At 49.7% G+C, this 16,931-nt stretch overlaps 1 protein-coding gene and 1 non-coding gene across 2 annotated transcripts in view; one reads left to right on the forward strand and one right to left on the reverse strand.

Moving 5' to 3' along the window:
* Positions 1-2,330: 2,330 nt before the first annotated feature.
* Positions 2,331-16,931, reverse strand: part of Arhgap40 (Rho GTPase activating protein 40) — a 34,752-nt gene continuing 20,151 nt past the window's right edge. Inside the window, exons 4-15 of the mRNA XM_038332232.1 lie at positions 16,524-16,599; positions 16,029-16,180; positions 13,903-14,068; positions 9,798-9,889; positions 9,234-9,311; positions 8,702-8,861; positions 6,725-6,807; positions 6,142-6,345; positions 5,502-5,642; positions 4,694-4,863; positions 3,288-3,337; positions 2,331-2,422 (exon numbers count right to left, since the gene is read on the reverse strand). Of these exons, the coding sequence (XP_038188160.1) occupies positions 2,331-2,422; positions 3,288-3,337; positions 4,694-4,863; positions 5,502-5,642; positions 6,142-6,345; positions 6,725-6,807; positions 8,702-8,861; positions 9,234-9,311; positions 9,798-9,889; positions 13,903-14,068; positions 16,029-16,180; positions 16,524-16,599 (1,464 nt within the window). The remainder of the gene's footprint in view (positions 2,423-3,287; positions 3,338-4,693; positions 4,864-5,501; positions 5,643-6,141; positions 6,346-6,724; positions 6,808-8,701; positions 8,862-9,233; positions 9,312-9,797; positions 9,890-13,902; positions 14,069-16,028; positions 16,181-16,523; positions 16,600-16,931) is intronic.
* Positions 11,165-11,269, forward strand: LOC119816018. Its single transcript, XR_005285672.1, has one exon. It is a non-coding gene; the product is annotated as a U6 spliceosomal RNA (small nuclear RNA).

Genomic DNA, 16,931 nt, shown 5'->3' on the forward strand with positions numbered 1-16,931 from the left:
TGAGAGTCTTCTAGGTCTTCAGCGGGAAAACTTTCAACAGGCTTGAGATCGTCATCGTCATCGTCATCATCGTCATCGTCGTCATCGTCATCATCATCATCGTCATTGTCATCGTCATCATCGTCATCGTCGTCATCATCATCGTCATCGTCGTCATCATCATCGTCATCGTCATCATCGTCATTGTCATCGTCATCATCGTCATCGTCATCATCGTCATCGTCATCGTCGTCATCGTCGTCGTCGTCATCGTCATCATCGTCATCGTCATTGTCGTCATCATCATCATCGTCATCGTCATCATCGTCATTGTCATTATCATCATCGTCGTCATCAGTTACTACCACCGTCCTCACCATTAGTGCCATCATCACCAATCACCACCACCTACACCAGCATCATTCTATTGTGATCACCATCATCATCATCACCATCATCCTGTTGTGACCACCGCCGTCACCACATGGTCACCCTCGTTATCACCACTGTCATCACAACCACTATTACGACCACCATTAGCATGCCACAGGATGACCCAGATGTTATCGGTGCCAAGCCATCTCTATTCCTCCAGTATTCACAGAGTCGGTGCGCAGTAACCATTTTGAACTGCATCTGTATCTTTAGCCAAGAGCTCTTCAGCAGTCGGAGCCCACTCTGCAAAGCCCTCAGGCAGCCTGGAAGGACAAGGGAGCACTCCCCTCATAGTCAGTGAACCCTGTATCCAGTGCCTGGACTTGAATCTTTCCCCTCTGCTCCCACACACCTTGTTCTCTACCCCTGGGATGGGGTGACCCGAATGGACAGTTTCTACCATTGTTTCTCGGGGTCCCTCAGCAGAATTAAGCTCTGTTTGCCTATTGTGGCAATTTGTGTGATGACGTACCCTCTAATGGTGATCTTCCCTTCCACCTCATGTGCTCACCCCCCAGGCCTCCAGGAGCACTACCTGGTCTTGAATCTGTCTCAGAGTCCACTGGGAAGAGCTGAAGTGGAAACTGTAGAGTATCGTGAAGGTGGAGTTTGTTTTTGTTTTTGTTTTTCATGACAGGGTCTCTCTGTAGCTTTGGAGCCTGTCCTGGAACTAGCTCTTGTAGACCAGACTGGCCTCAAACTCACAGAGATCCGCCTGCCTCTGCCTCCTGGAGTGCTGGGATTAAAGGCGTGCGCTACCACCGCCCGAGAATGTGGAGTTTGTAAAACTCTTAGTATAAATTAGAGGCTCAGAACCCTCATTACTGAATGAATGGATGGATGAGGCTTCACTTCCACTGAGGAGAAGGCAGACTTGGGTAGGAAGAAGAAGGACAGATCTGGGGTCCTGAGTGATAGGTATTGGGAGTGCCAGAAAGTCAACCTTGCCCTGCAGAGATTGCTGTTTATAGGCGGGGCAACCAGAACAGGAGAATTCTGGGAAGAGGAAGGGCTCAGTCTGAAGTCCTCATCCAGACCTAGTGGAAGCAAGATGAAGAATGCCTCACTTATAAAAGATACCAAGCCACGTGGCTAACACAGACAAGAATTATGGGCTAATTTAAGGTGTAAAAATTAGTAAGAAGCCTGAGCTAATAGGCCAACCAGTTTATAATTAAAGTAGGCCTCTGTGTGTTTCTTTGAGAATGAATGGCTGCAGGACCGGGTAGGACAGAAACCTCTGTCAACAGCTGTCCTTCCTCCAGCAGTCCTTCCTGCTCTGAGGCTCCTTGGGGCCCTGCTGGATGGGGAAGATTCAGATGTAACCAGAGCCCGTGGGAAAAAGGCACAGTAAGGTGTTTCATCTCCCAGCTCCAGTCAGCTGCCAGAAGGACAACATCCACCATGAGCCAGGCTGGGAAAAACAAAGGAAAGTGGCGTTGAGCTAATGATGAGTTTAATGTTGAAGCAACTTAAATATGCTATAAAACGACAAGTTTCCATAAAACAGCATTTAAGATACAAGAGGGCAAAGCGAAGTCTGTTATTGGGCTATCCAGGGCATTGTTGGGGTCTCAGAGAAGACAAGGGGTCCTCCATGGTCACAGTGATTTCCCACTCCATACTGTGGGGTTGTCTCTAAAGCAATATTCTCTGGAAGCTCCTTCCTGCTCTTCAGAGGGGTGGTGCATTTTCGTTTCCCATTTCTGGAAATTGTGGACAGACACCTGTGGAGATGCAGGTACCCTGGGCGGCATCCTCGGGGGCTCTGTGTGTGTGGCGAGGATGGGGGGAGGCAGACCCAGCTCTGTGCTGTCTAGCATGGAAGAGGTATTTCCTGGGAAGACCCAGTCTTGCCACGTGAAGAGCTCTGCTCCCAGGCTGGGTGTTCCAGGCTGTTTCTTAGGATTCGAGGCTTAGGTGGGGCTCTGTCTAATGACCCAGTCACCGTGGGGGTTGGCACGGTACAAATCTAAGAGGTAGGCATCTGGGTCCAGGCGATGTTCACCTGTGGAAAGAAGGGATCCCGGAGGTTGAGAATGTGGCCGGGAAAGATGCTGCCGTCTTGCCCAGAGCCTCTCACCAGACGAGGTACCACTCTCTGGCTATGGGAAGCTTGCTGTGGCTCAGAGTTACGGTGATTTCTGATGGGGGAAGATGCTTTGCCAGGAAATCTAACCCCCCTTCCCCAGGCGTCCACACCAGAGGTTGTGGTTTAGCCTCCGGCTGATACAGCCATGCAGCATGAGTTCCAGCGCCCCCTGGTGGATCCCACAAGCTCCTGAAATGCCTGCCCGGGGCCGCCTCCTCTCCTTCCACGCAAGGCTGTCCTTTCAGCCACCACAAACTCCTGGACCTTGTCTTGTCTCCCCTTCCTGGCCAGTGGTTCTACGAGGGTAGTCCAGTCCTTGGACCAGCAGCTTCAGCCGCATGAAGGAGCTTATTAGAAACATGAGTTCTCAAGACACAGACATTTGTCATTCCGGTCCTAATGCTCCACTCAAGTTTGAGGGTCATTGCTTGTCCCTGGTTCTTACAAAACAAGGACCCTAGGAGCTGGATGCTGGTGGGCCTACAGCATTCCTAAAGGCATTCACGTGCAGGGCTGAGATTTCCCTTCCTGGGGGTGTCCTTGACACATCGGTGGTAACACTGACAGCTTTCATACTAAACACGGGTCATTTGTCCATCTGGGAGTCAGCCCTGTGTAGAGCTCTCCATACAGGAAGCGTTCCTAAGTCAGCCATGCTCATCTTCGCCCTCACGGCAGTGCCTACCAGTTGCAGGAGACAGACCCGGAGGAAAGACTCTTTCAAGGTCAAGGAGCTCCCAGGAGCCCAGGCTTTGGGCTCACTTCCCACATGGGAACTTACCAATATTCCCTCCAACTTCATAGACAAGGAAGGTGGCTGGCTTGGCGGTGCTGTGAGACAGAGAGGAAGATCTACTGAGCTCTGCTGGAGAAGGCAAAGCCACCCCAGGCCTGGAAGGGGTGTCCCTCAAGGATTTGTGGTCCCATTTGGAAGGAATTAAGGACCCTTCTGAGAGACCTGGAGCCACTGAAGGAGGCCAGCAGCCAGGCGCAGGGAGTGGCATTCAGATAGACCTCGGCAAAGATCAGCGCCAGGTGCTCTGCCACAAGGTCCCTTCCTGCTGGACATCAGAAATGGGCTTTGGAGGGGTGAGATGGGGTGTCACATGGAAAGAGAGGCCTCTGCCACGAGAGGCAGATTCTGCATCAAGGTGGGATGTGGGCATTGTATGATTATGTGTGATCGTTATCATGAATAATTATGGGTATCCTGAATTTAGCTTTAGGATCTGCCCCTGACTTTCTCTGCGGCTTTGGATATGCCCTACCCCCCTCTCTGGGCCTTCGTTTTCTCATCTGTAGAAGGAATTGGATCAGACACTTGGTAAGAACTGACACTCTGAGGGTCTTTGTGCCAAACCCATGAAGGAAACTCCGGAGGGCTCTGGCTACTTCTCATGTCTGGGAATGACGTCCACATATCTCAGTCTCACTGATGCATTCAGCTGTGCTGCTCCATTCAGTTGTGCTGCTCCTTGCCACCTTAGGACCCTTTGCACGTGCAATTTCTTTTGCCCTGAAGCCTTGTTTTCTCCTCAGACTACAGTAGGCATCCCATTGCATGTTCTTGTTGCTCTCTGTATCTCTTAGAAAAGCTAATACAGTTTTTAACTTGACAGCTGGTGGCTACTCTACTTCAGTCTGTCTCTTCCATGTATCATGAGCTTGTAAAACTAGGACCTCTTTGGATTTTTTTATAATCAGTTTTAATTATGAGTATAGGGGGTATACGTGCACCTATGTATGAGTGTCTATGGAGGCCAGAGTCGTCATGTATTCTGCAGCTGGAGTTACAGGTGTCTGTGAGCTGCCTGACCCGGGAGGCTGGGTACTGAACTCCGGTCCTCTGAAACAGCAGTCAGTGTTCTTAACCACTGAGCTGTTTCTCCAACCCCTCTGGTGAGTCCTTTCATTACCATTTTAGCATTCCACATGATGTCTGACCTATACTAGCCACTTATTAAACATATATATTAAAACCAATTATGAATGGGGACTCTCTTCATTATTATTTGAAGAAACTCTATAAAGGTTGGAGAACCCATTGTGACCACCCAGAAAGAGGAAGACCAGGGACAGTCAATGACACATGTAACTCCTCATGGCCTGCAGCTGGGAGGGACTGCGCCCTCCCGGTACCCTGCAGGAGAGAAGGAAGGCTTGGTGCTTCATGGAGGTGGCCCTTACCCTGAGAGAATGCTGCCTGGGTCTTCCCTGCCATCTTCAGGCTGTGACCCAGGGTTGAGGCGCTCTGTGAACAGCTTCAGGATGTGGGTCACTCTGGTGCTAGGGTTCAGAGGCACCTGCAGAAGACCCGTGCTAGGCCAGGTCACCTGGACCTTTGCCACTTTGGGAGTCTGGAGGAGGAGATGATGGAGATGAAGAACAAAAGGCTCTTTCATCCCTGGAATTCACACACATGTGTGCTTGGGCCAGTATCCAGTATTCACATGCACACCACATGCATACACAAGCCCACACATACATCCAGGTGTGGGAATACATGCACATAGGAGCACATGCAAGCTATCTACAGATGTGCACATATGCCCCCAGGCTCATGCTTGTTCCTCCCTCTCTCTTACACACACACACACACACACACACACACACACATCTTTCCCAAGGGACTGTGCTGTGGACTCTACCCTGCTGTGTCCTCCAGAAAGACTCTTTTCTTCTTCCACAGCCCTGTCCCACAAAACGACCCCGTCCACTTTCGAAACCCCGATCCAGACACACAAAGTGCCTTCTAAAGTTAAGGCCAAATATGTGGCTTCTAGGAGAACCCCCACCAGGCCAGCTTCCCAACCCTAAGGCCTCAGCCTTTCTGATGCAGCACCTGCTCCTCTGCCTCTGCGATGCGGCTCTGGCGCCCCCTGGCGGTCACAGACTATGATGCCAGGCAGCTTGGTGGCAGGGATGATGGGAAACCCGGATGCCCTCCCCCAACAAGGTGCCTTTTCTCCATTCCCCTGATGTGGGGGATACTTACTGCCTCAAGCCCGTCCCCGGCCTTGTCCCTGTCTACGTGTGTCCTCCGCAACCAAGTCTTGAGGCCCCCATCACAGAGTTGGGAACGACGGCCATTACTGTCGTTCAGTTTTCGCACTTGGGCTACCAAGAAAGAGGCAACCTGGCCAAAAGGAATCATGTGTCGGTTGGGGTCTGTGGTGCTATGGGCAAGAAGCCAAGCAAGGCCCCATTCAGGCCACCATGGCTCCTCCCACACAGGGCTTGGAAATGGACTCCTCGAAGTGGCTAATAGTGGGACGGATTCAGAACGGAGTGGTCCCAGAGGTTACTGGAGAGAGCTGCGTATGTGGGGAGCTGTCCATTGGCAGAGATGTCCCCCGAAATACACCTGGACTGGCCTCCTGCTCTGAGAACCCCAACCAGTGGGCCTGGGGGAGTTCCTGAAGGCCTGCAGGTCAGCGCAGCCATGGTGCAGTGAGAATCTAGTAAAGACTTCAGGATCCTAAGAGGAACCCTAACTAGCAGCATCAGAATCCTAAGAGGAGCCCTAACTAGCAGCATGAAACATGACACCCATGACAGCAGCAGGTAGGGGAGACCAGGTGGGTGGAAACCGTGGACAGCCCGCTCCTGAGCTTGCTGGCATGACTGTCACTCACCGTCCAAAGCAGGTCCTGGTACTGCACCATCATGCACATCACTTCAGCTGCGCCCTCCGCCAGCTGCTTCTCACCCTTGGGGAGCTTGGGAGGTCGTCCCCGGGGCAGGAAGAGGTTGGGGGCCATCACTGTGGAAACATTCCACAAGGTCATCTTGTTGTGCTGCTCCTGGGCCGCCACCTTCCTGAGGAATTCCAGGAGCGCCTAGGGAAGAGCACAGAATCAGCCTCGAATTCCAGCACAGCCCTGGGCTTCCCACCCTCAACAGTGCAGAAAGGGATAGTTCACAACCGCCCCCTGTCGACGCCTTGTGCTCCCGGCTCAGCAGCTAACTGCTCACACGGGTTTGCCAGTTCGCTGCTGGCAAGGCAGCAGCGAGACCACACAGGAAGTTTTACTGTTGGACCCATTTTGCAGAGGAAGAATCTGGCTTAGAAAATGTGCCAAGGGCCACATAGTAAAGATGAAAGGGGAGAGGGATGGGTGGACGGCGTGGCTGTGTGATGGAGTTATGAACAGGGTAGGCACCTTCAGAGCCAGCACTGAGCTGAGGGCTGAGGCAGGACATCAAAGTCACTTTTACCTTCAAGGTGTTGCGGTTGGGTTCAGGCAGGAGGAGGACTAGCAGGTGGAGAGCCTGCAGGCGCTGCTTCAGGTCAGGGATGTCTGCAGAAGAGGGAGGGAGGGAGAGACGGAGAGGCTCCTTTATTCCTCCAGACTCTTCCTAGGAGAAATCCAATGCTGGGAAGCCCAGCAGGTCCTTTTCCACAGCTTGCCTCTACTTCCTGGCTAGCATGCTCAGACAGAAGCCCAGCCAGTGCTGGTCAAGACACTCACCACACTTCGCTAGTGAAAAGCAGGCACACATGTTCGAGGCATGTGCACTCATACATGCACATGTGTATCTGTATACATGCCCAGACGGAGAGACACTGAGTTGAGCTATAGCCCAGGGTCAAGAATGCCAGGGGCCAGAAAGTCACCGCTGGGAGGGGATAAGGGAGCTCATTGTCCAGGATGGAAGGTTTTGTGATACCCTTTTGCAAGATGAGGGTTGGAAAGGAAGTTGGCCCGCACCTGAGGTCAGAGTCTCTAGGAGGAATAGGGGTGAAAGTTACAGGCAGGTGCATCTCATGTCATTTCAGGGGAGCTACTGAAACACTTTTGAAATTTGAACTTGGGCAGGTGGCAGTGGTGTGTGGGGAAACCTCTTCTAGTCAGAGAGCAGCAGGCTTGGAGGACAAAGAGACAAGATGAGGAGGAGGAGCACCCTCTGTGGGCATTTTACCACCAGTGGGAGGCCTAGGAGAAGGTGGGTCAGGGCCTGGGAAGGAGTCAAGTCCTTTCGCCAGTATGTTGGGGATGGTTGGCTTGATTCATGTTTGAAAGGAGGCTGTGAGACACAAAGGCAAGAGAGACACTCACTGCCCTGCTGCTGCAGATGGTGGAGTTCAGACAGCCTAAACGTGAGTGTGTGTGAGTGTGTGTGTGCATGTGTGTGTAAGCCAGAGGTGGACACCAAATAGGGGTCTTACTCAATTGCTCTCTACCCTACTTTTTGGATCGCTCACTGAACCTGAAACTTGCTGATTGGCTAGGCAGGCTGGCTAGGTTCTCTTGCCTCTGATTTGCCTGTGCTAGGATTGCGGAGGCATGTGGCTCCATCTGGGGACATGAACTCAAGTCTGCGCTTGTGTGGAGAGCCCTTTATTAACTAATCATCTCAACAGTCAACAATCAACCCCACCTGGAAGGAGACGCGGGGGGGGGGGGGGAGAGAGAGAGAGAGAGAGAGAGAGAGAGAGAGAGAGAGAGAGAGAGAACCTTGTCAGGTTTTCCTGGGTTTGTACAGGGAGGATCATAAAGAAGTCCAATGAGGAATTTATATGTGTGTGGAACAGGAGGGTCTGACCTGTGTGTGCATAGGCAGAATGACCAACACACACACACACGTGTCCACACTTATATATCCAGATAAGCTCCAGCCCATGGATGTCAGAACCATGTCCTCTGACCTCCACATATGCACCATGTCACATGTCCCCCTTGTCCTCTGACCTCCACATATGCACCATGTCATGTGCCCCCCCAAACAACAAAACTTTTAAGATGTAATAAACATTTTAAGAAAAGAACTAAAGTCAGCTAGCCCTCTGTCCATATCAGGACTTATAACAGATCTAGTTCCCAAAGCCCCAGCCTTATGCAAATGTGTACAAGAGACACACCTGACAGACACACATACCATTATCCACCTCACAGGTGCATGTGCATACACGGACATGCTCACATACATGAAAACACACTTCCTGTCCAGTCAGCTTGAAACCCCAGGAGATGGACATATCTGAGCAGGTGGAACAGTCTGCCCACCACTGCCGTTCTCCACTTTCTCCCACCCACCAAGGCCAGGGGCTCCTAACCTCCCATGGTGCCCTTCACATCACAGGACTGCCACAACCCTCCCCCCCACATGCACGGGACTGCCACAACCCTCCCCCTCCACATCCACAGGACGGCCACAACCCCCCCACCACATGCACGGGACTGCCACACGCACTGGGCACTGCTGCAAAAGCTGGGAGGTACTCGGCTGTGAGCAGAGGTGCCGGCAGCTTCCGGAGGAACCTCTTGAGCAGGTCGGATGCATCATTGGGATGAACCTTGTCCCAGCTCACGAGGCCAGCATAGAAGCCTCGCTCCAGCTTTTGCTCCAATCCCTAGAGAAAGGAAGGCCACCAAGAAGTTGCCCGCAGCTCCCATGTAAGCTGTTCACCCTATCTGGGCTTCAGTGTCTGCTTTCAAGGTGGGGACAACCACGGCACCTTCCCAGCAGCATGGTTACTATGAGTATCAGATGCCATTTTGAGTCAAGCTACTGAATGCAGGGCTCTGTTCCACAGGTGTTGGCAGTATGACCCCAGAGCCCATGGCTCTATTGGGCCCCCTACCTGTCTCCTGGAATCCCATAACCACACCAAAAACAGTTCACAGATCAGCCAGGACTCAAATTCTCTCCCAGCCAAACACAACACTGGGCTTGGAGATGAAAGGCAGCCTTCAGAGATGGAAGAAATCATCTTGACCATTACCTTGACCCTGGCCTGGGATCCAGGAACTCTGAGGATGCCTTCTGTGTCCAGCCCTCTTTTTTCCAAACAGGACAGCAACTACCAGAGGAAGAGACCATCACTCAAGTCAGCCACCGCTGGCACGCGGGTGGAGCACAGTGTGTCTATCTCTCATGAAAACTGGGAAGGGAAGAATTCTAGAAGGACTCCTTCAAATAACAAGATGAGATGGAGCCATGGTCCTATATGTGCTGTGCAAGTGATCTACCCCCAAACCAAATCCTCAGCGCTTGCTTCTGGACTTCCTGACTACACTGTGCTGAGAGCTTCAGGAGAATGTACCCCCTCAGTCCTCAACTAAAGAAGATTTGTGTTAGAACCCCAGCTCACAGACATTGAAAAGAAAGGATCTAGAAGTTCAAAACTGCCCCCAGGTCTCTGAGTCAGCCGTTACCAGCGGCAGAATTTGAATCCAGGTCCCCTTCTCTAAAGCCCAGATTCTTCCCCTTGTGGTAGGTGTCTCCCAAATGTTCCCCAGAGCCAGCCCTTCAAGGGCTAAGTAAGCCCAAGCTGGGGATAACTTACAGCTTGCAGGAGCAGGGGGACTTGGGCGCTGGGGAGGACTCTGTGGTCAGCTTCCAGCAGGTTGTGAAGGGGCACGCCAAAAAGGCCCGAGTCTGCAGGAGGCCAGAAGAGAAGAAGGTGCATCTCAAGGTCTGTGGTGACTCCCGACTCAACCCACAGGCCTGGCGGGGCCACTAGAATCAGACTTGTTCCTCCAAAGCACCAAGGTCTGGAAGTATCCAACCTCAGCAATGGTGACATCAGGCATGCCACAGCGTAGCCCTGTTCCCCAGGTAAGGAAGAACTAAGAGGAAAATGTCCTGCTGTCCTAGTGTGAGCCAACAGTCCAGGGCAGAGCTGCCTAGCTCCACAGGCATTGGCAAAGAGCCAGGGATCTCGGTCACCCTGGCTCAAGGCTGTTCCTAGACAAACCCCTTCACTGTCTTCTGTTCCATTCTTTCTTCCACTGCTCTTCTCCCTGCTGCTTGAAGGCCCCTCCTTCTACCTTTCTAATCCACCGTCCCTTGCCTTGAGGAGCCAACACAAAGCAATGCATAATGCTGACGGAGAGAGGTGAGATGAACATATACACTACTGAAGGGAGTACCTGCCCAGAACTTAATATGAACAATAGCGTATGCCTGTAATCCTAGTACTCTGGGGGCTGAGGGAGGAGGACAGAAACCTAGAAGCCAGCCTGGGCTACATTTTGTGAGATACTGCCTCAAAATACTATTTTAAACTAAGATGTATTCCAACTGTTAGATATGACAACTGTGGCTGTGTTTTAAGAGGGAAAACATGGACATAATGCATATCCTCTAATAGGGAAATGGGTAAATATATTATGGTTATGGCCATGAGAAGAAAAATAGATAATGGCTAAAAACTATGATTTTCTTTAAACCACTGAAGAAAGAAACTGGGGAAGACACTAGAGGACAGAAAGGCCCCCCACGTTCGTGGAGTGCCAGAATGAGGATTGTAAAAACAGGTATATTACAGACTGTCAACAAAAACCCCAGTGACAGTCTCTACGGAATTGGAAAAGCAATCCTAAGATTCACATGGAGGCACAAAAAACTCTGAATGGCCAAGTCAGAAGCCTAAGCAGAAGGGGCAACGCTGGAAGCCTCACGATGCCTGATCTAAACCGCACTACAGATCCATAGTGACAACAAGTCAGACAGGAAAAACAGACACAGCTCTGTGGATTAGAACACAGGGCCAGGAATAAAGCCACATGGCCACGGCCACCTGACTTTTGACAAGGCTGAGAAAAGAAGCCTCTTCAACAAACAGTGTCGGAGAAGCTGGATCTTCACATCTAAAAGAATGAAACTAGAACCATTATTCTCCCAAATAAACTCAAAATATACCAAAGACCTGTGCTCGCTTCAGCAGCACGTACACTAAAAACTGGAATGATACAGAGATTAGCATGGCCCCCGTGCAAGGATGACATGCAAATTCGTGAAGTGTCCCATTAAAAAAGAATGTACCAAAGACCTTAACGTAAGACCGGAAACTCTAAAGTGGTTAGGAAAAAATACTTCATGATAATAACACAAGCAAAGACTTTGTGGGAAGCATCCCAAGAGCAAAAACACAACCCTAAGAATTGACAGATGGGATTAAAGAAATAAAAAAAGAATCTTTGACATGGCAAAAGGAGCAGTTGCCAGGTAGTCTACAAACAAGAGAAAATTGTGGTCAAGCTATAGATACACCAGGGTATCAATATATAGGATATAAAGAACTCCAAATATTGAATTTGAAAAATTCATATTGTACAATCAATAACAGGGTAACAAACTGAATAGACAATTCTGAAAATTAAAAACAAAAAATAATAAATATTTGGGGGGGGAGTTCAACATCCTTAGTCATCAGAGAAATGCAAAGCAAAACTGTACTGAGATTCCATATTATCCATTCAGAATGGGTGTCATCAAACCTAATCAACAGTAATCAATACTGGCAAGGATATCGGGGGATGTGGACCATTGTACAATACACTGCTAGTAGGAGTACTAGCTGGTGCAGCCACTGTGGAAAACCTGTAGTGACTTATCAGGGAAGAAAAAGCCCTACAGAACTGGGGACTCTGCAGTGAGGAGCACTCATTGCTCTTACAGAGGACCCAAGTAAGGTTCCCAGCACTCACATGGCTGCTAACAACTCTAGTTCCAGAGACTCTGATGCCCTCTCCTGGCCTCTGCAGGGTACTGCACACACAGTACACAGAAACACTCCATACAAATAAAATAAAAGTAAGCCTTACTAACTGATAGGAAGGACCCTGATAAGACACCCAGTGCAGCACAACACAGGCTTTCCACACCCATTGTGACTGCTGCACAACTCACAACAGCCAAGATACAGCACCAGCTTAGATGCCCATCAAGCCTGTATCGATGGAGAAACTGGTACCTGGGTGTGATGGCATTTTACTCAGACAGAGAGAAGAATGAAATGCTATGTTCAGGAAAATCGACAGAGATCATCCTGTTAAGTGAAATAAGCCAGACTCAAAAGGATAAGTGCCCTGTGCTTTTCTCATTAATAGAATCTAAACACACACACGCACACACACACACACACACGACAGAAGAAGTCTGTGGGGGGAGGAAGGGGATCTAAAAGTTGTTTGAGGGAGACAAAAGAGGGTGACTGGGGAGAAAAACACAAAATATGACTTTCTCTCGTGTGGAATCTTCTCTCATGTATTGTGGAATCCAAGTGTGTGTGTGTGTGTGTGTGTGTGTGTGTGTGTGTGTGTGTGTGTGTGTGTGTATGTATGTATGTGTGTGATATAAGCAGAAGGGGGACTCTCTGGAAGATGGATGAAAAAGGACCAGCAGAAGTGAGGACTAGGCAAAGGCAATGGGTGGATTTGAGCAAGGTACACTTTGATACACTAATATCAAAATGCCATAATAAAATTGATAATTTTGTACAATAGCTAGAAAAATTAACTTAAAACTGTTAAGATACTTTTAAAAAATCATATTTTCTTTTCTTTGTGTGTATGTGGGGGTGCATGCATATCACTTGAGGACAGCATTTGAGAGTTGGTTCTCGTCTTCCACCATGTGGGCCCCAGGGATCGAACTCAGCTCCTCAGGCTGGGCGGCAAGCGCCATTCCTTCCTAAACTGTCTCATAGTCCTGAAAACCATGTTTCCAGAGAAAGTTTCATGGCTGTGGTAAGGAGAACTATTGTTCCGAATTCAGCATGCCTTCTGAACACCCTCTCTGCTGTATGAACCTGTATTTTGTCCCCACTGGGAATGCAGAGTGCACCCCACCTCCCGTGTGGGGCCTGCCTGTGTGAACAGTTGAGGCTGATAACACGGTAACCTGCACAATGCACATGGAGGTGCTGATTAGGCGGGAGTGCTGGCCCGTGTTTCTGCTCTTGCCAGGAGACTCTGCTCCGGATGGCCTGGGGCTCCAAAGAGGAGAAAGAGAGCTAGAAACGGCCCCAGCTGCAGCCACACCTGAGCTAGATGAACCAAGCAACCTCCAGCTCACCCATGTGAGTGAGAGATAAGAATGATTAAGTCATAATTTTGGTTGGTGGGGGAGGAGCTGTTCATTATGAAGCATTGCTATAGAAAAGGTGCAGGATGTAGAACTGGGAAAAATGAAAAAATGGCCATAATCATCATATTAGGGGGGATATGCATACAAGGGTGTGTGTGTGTGTGTGTGAGAGAGAGAGAGAGAGAGAGAGAGAGAGAGAGAGAGAGCACTGAAACCAAATACTCTTTATATCTGCATTGTATTTTACTGTATTTACTTAAATAGGAACAGAGTAAAATGAACACGAATCGTGTTTTGTTTCTTCAGACAGAATCTTGCTATGTAGCCTAAGTTGGTCACAAACCCATGATCCTCCTGCCTCAGCCTCCCTAGAACTGGGTTACAGTAGTACCATGCCACTGGCTAGGAACTGTTTCCACTTGTAGAAAAAAAAATCCACAGAAATCAGAACCACACTGAGTGTTTCCTGGCAGCGGGACAGACAGTTCAAGTTCACACAGAGCACAGGGTGGGTGGAGAAGGGGTGTAGAAGGTGGCAAGCTTAGAGGGGCAGGCAGGCGTCTGGCACACATGCTGACCTGAGCCTTTCCACTTCCCGGCTTTGTTCCTCTTCAGGTCCAGGCCCAGGATGTCATAGAGGGCTGTCAGCTCTATCAGGGCCAAGGGAGGGATCTTCTTCATGTCCCTCGAAGACAAGTCTCCTATCCTGGTCACACCCAGCCTGCCTTTGGGGATTCGGAACCTCTGGGGAAGGGAGGAAAGACAGCCTGTCAGGAGGTGGTAAGATGTCAGTGGCATTTGGATGGGAGAAGCCCAGAGCGCGTAAGACCCCAGTCAGGGTCCACACTGGGCTCAAGTCTGAGCTCTGTCTCTTGCCAGATGGTGACATTCTGTACCCAGTTCTTTGCCTGGAACTGTACACACCACCCACCTCAGGAGGCTTTTGTGAGTGCCCCGTGAGCCTAAGGGCAACACTGTTACAGGCTCAAAACTAACAATGCCACCATAATGAAGATGGTTTTGCCAGCTGCAATCCAAGAGGGCCTGGAAGAGAGGAACCACCACGGACCTCTTAGCATGTCTCTATTCTTGCATTTTGCTCATTTTATTCATGCTTCTACTTCTGTCCCAAAACTTGGTGTATAGACAGTCCTAGCTCCTTTCTCCGTATGAACAATGGTGGAGTAGTAACTGAAAAAATAAATAAATAAATAAATAAATAAATAAATAAATAAATAAATAAATAAATAAATAAGGCTGCTCAGCTGCACCATCTAGAGGCTACTTTGGGGTTCTGCAGGCAGCTTTTAGCCTTACGTAGTCAGAGGTGGCCAGCAAGGATAGTCTTCTGGCATTTCCTGACAAGCTTGATCAGATCACCTTCCAGGGCACCAAAGGAAATGGAAGCATTCTGTGTTGTATTTGTTTTGCATGTGTGCATCTGTGGTATGCATGCATGAGTGTATGAATATAGCAGGCATGTGGGGCACACATATATGCCCCTGCATGTGGAAGCTAGAAGCCGAGTCAGGTGTTTTTCATCTACCTACCTACCTATCTATCTATCTATCTATCTATCTATCTATCTATCTATCTCCCATCTACCTATCATCTATCTGTTTACTGGGACAGGATCTCACTTTGTAGACCAGGCTGGCTGGCTTTTAACTCATAGAGACACCTGCTTCTGCCTCCTGAGTGCTGGAATTCAAGGTGTACACCACCACACCTGGCAGTCGCTTTTCATTTTGTGGAGGCAAGGTCTATAACCGTGGCTGCATTTTATAATTATGGCTAAAATATACCCCATAGGCCTTGAGATCCTACTTCAGAGATTCACACGCTTATTTGCCCTTTAATTTAAACACTCAGGAGGCAGAAGCATTCAGAACTCTAGTTTGAGGCCAGCCTTGTCTACATGGAGAGTTCAGGCCAACCATTGGCTGTATAGTTCCTGTGTGTGTGTGTGTGTGTACATGTGCCACAGCATACATGTGGTAGCCAGAGGACAACTTGAAGTAGTCGGCGCTGTCCTTCTACTACATGGGACCCAGACACTGAACTCAGGTTGTTAGGCTCAGCAGCAAGGACCTCTTTCCACTAAACCGTTTCACTGGCCCCAACTTTCACTCTTAAATACTTAATTATAAATGCCTGATCCTAATATGCTGAGATATTCAACATTTGGGGAAGTAAAACACTAAAACAAAAAAAAAAAGTTGGGTTTCCCTTACCTAACAGGCTCCAAGATTAATTTTTAAAGTAACTAGAAAAGCTGGGTGTTGTGGCACACACTTTTAATCCCAGCTCTTGGGAGGCAGAAGCAGGCTTATCTCTGAGTTAGCGGTCAGTCTGGTTTACATGGTGAGTTCCAGGACAGCCAGAGCTACAATGCTGAGACCCTGTCTCTAAAAACAAACAAAATAACTAGAAAAACTATTGGGAGGTGGTGATCAGCTGCTTGGATAAGGGGTGACTCCCCTAAAGACAAAAGCAATGAGGAGCCTCAACAGAAACACCAAGAGAGCCCCCAGGTGCCTGTTCCTGCTCCCTGACACCAGCAAGCGACACCCAGCTAACGGCTACAGGGGAATCAAGTAAATGAGTGATTCAACAACTCTCCTGCTGGGTGCCCGGCAGCCTGGCAAGTGTGAGGAGCTGAAGGATGGAGGAGTGCCCAAGGACTTTGGGGCAGCGTCCTCACCGGCAGCGATCCCTTGTCCCAGGCACAGGTGCCTCCCAGGGATGACCTGGCCCTCTGTAGAAGCATGGCAGCTTGTTCAGAGTAGGCAGAGTCCATGTTGAAGAGTTCCTCCGTTCCAGTTGGTTCCTGTGGTCCCCTGAGATCTGCGGACCCTTTAAGTCAAAAGCAGAGAGACTGGTCTGACTAGGAAGCAAGTTCTTAGGCTAAGGACTCAGGCATGCTGCCCAGGAAGTGGTGTTCTAGCTGGGGTCATTGCCCAGGAAGTGGTTTCTTATCTGAGCACCACAAAAGTGATCACCTAGCCCCAGATTTTCCGGACTGAGGCCCATGGGCTTGATGACAGTGGTTCATTTAAGGGCCCAACTTGTCCCGTTGGTGTTTCTTCCTACTGCCCTTATGCAGGGAGGGAGAGGAACCGGGAGAAGGTGCAGAGGTAAGCATTCTCTGCTTACGCAACATGGATCCTCAGGGCCCTGAAGAATGAAGGCCACTTACCTACAGGAGATGCAGAATCCACAGGATTGATCTGGGTCCATTTCATTCCCAAGGCCCCATTCTCTGAAACCACTTCCTATACAAAGTGTACACAGCATCAGTTAGTCCCGTGGGAGGTGATACACAGACCCTGGGAGGTAAGAACCACTCACAGGTAGAGCCACGGAAGCCCAGAGAGGATAAGTTACTTGGCTAAGATCCCACAGCAGCTGAATGGATGGGGAGGAAAATGGGGGCCCTGACTGACCCGGCTTTGATGCCTATAATTTTAACCACAGGGTTGCACCCTTCCTGTGGATCCCAGAAAGAAGATGTCCACAGTTTGTCAGGCTTCAGTGCCAGCAGAACATGCAAGTGACCACAAAAAGCACTATGTTTGCATCAGTAATGACTTAGCGAGAAGCTTTC

This window comes from Arvicola amphibius, chromosome 5 (assembly GCF_903992535.2).
Source record: "Arvicola amphibius chromosome 5, mArvAmp1.2, whole genome shotgun sequence".
Lineage (NCBI taxonomy): Eukaryota > Metazoa > Chordata > Mammalia > Rodentia > Cricetidae > Arvicola > Arvicola amphibius.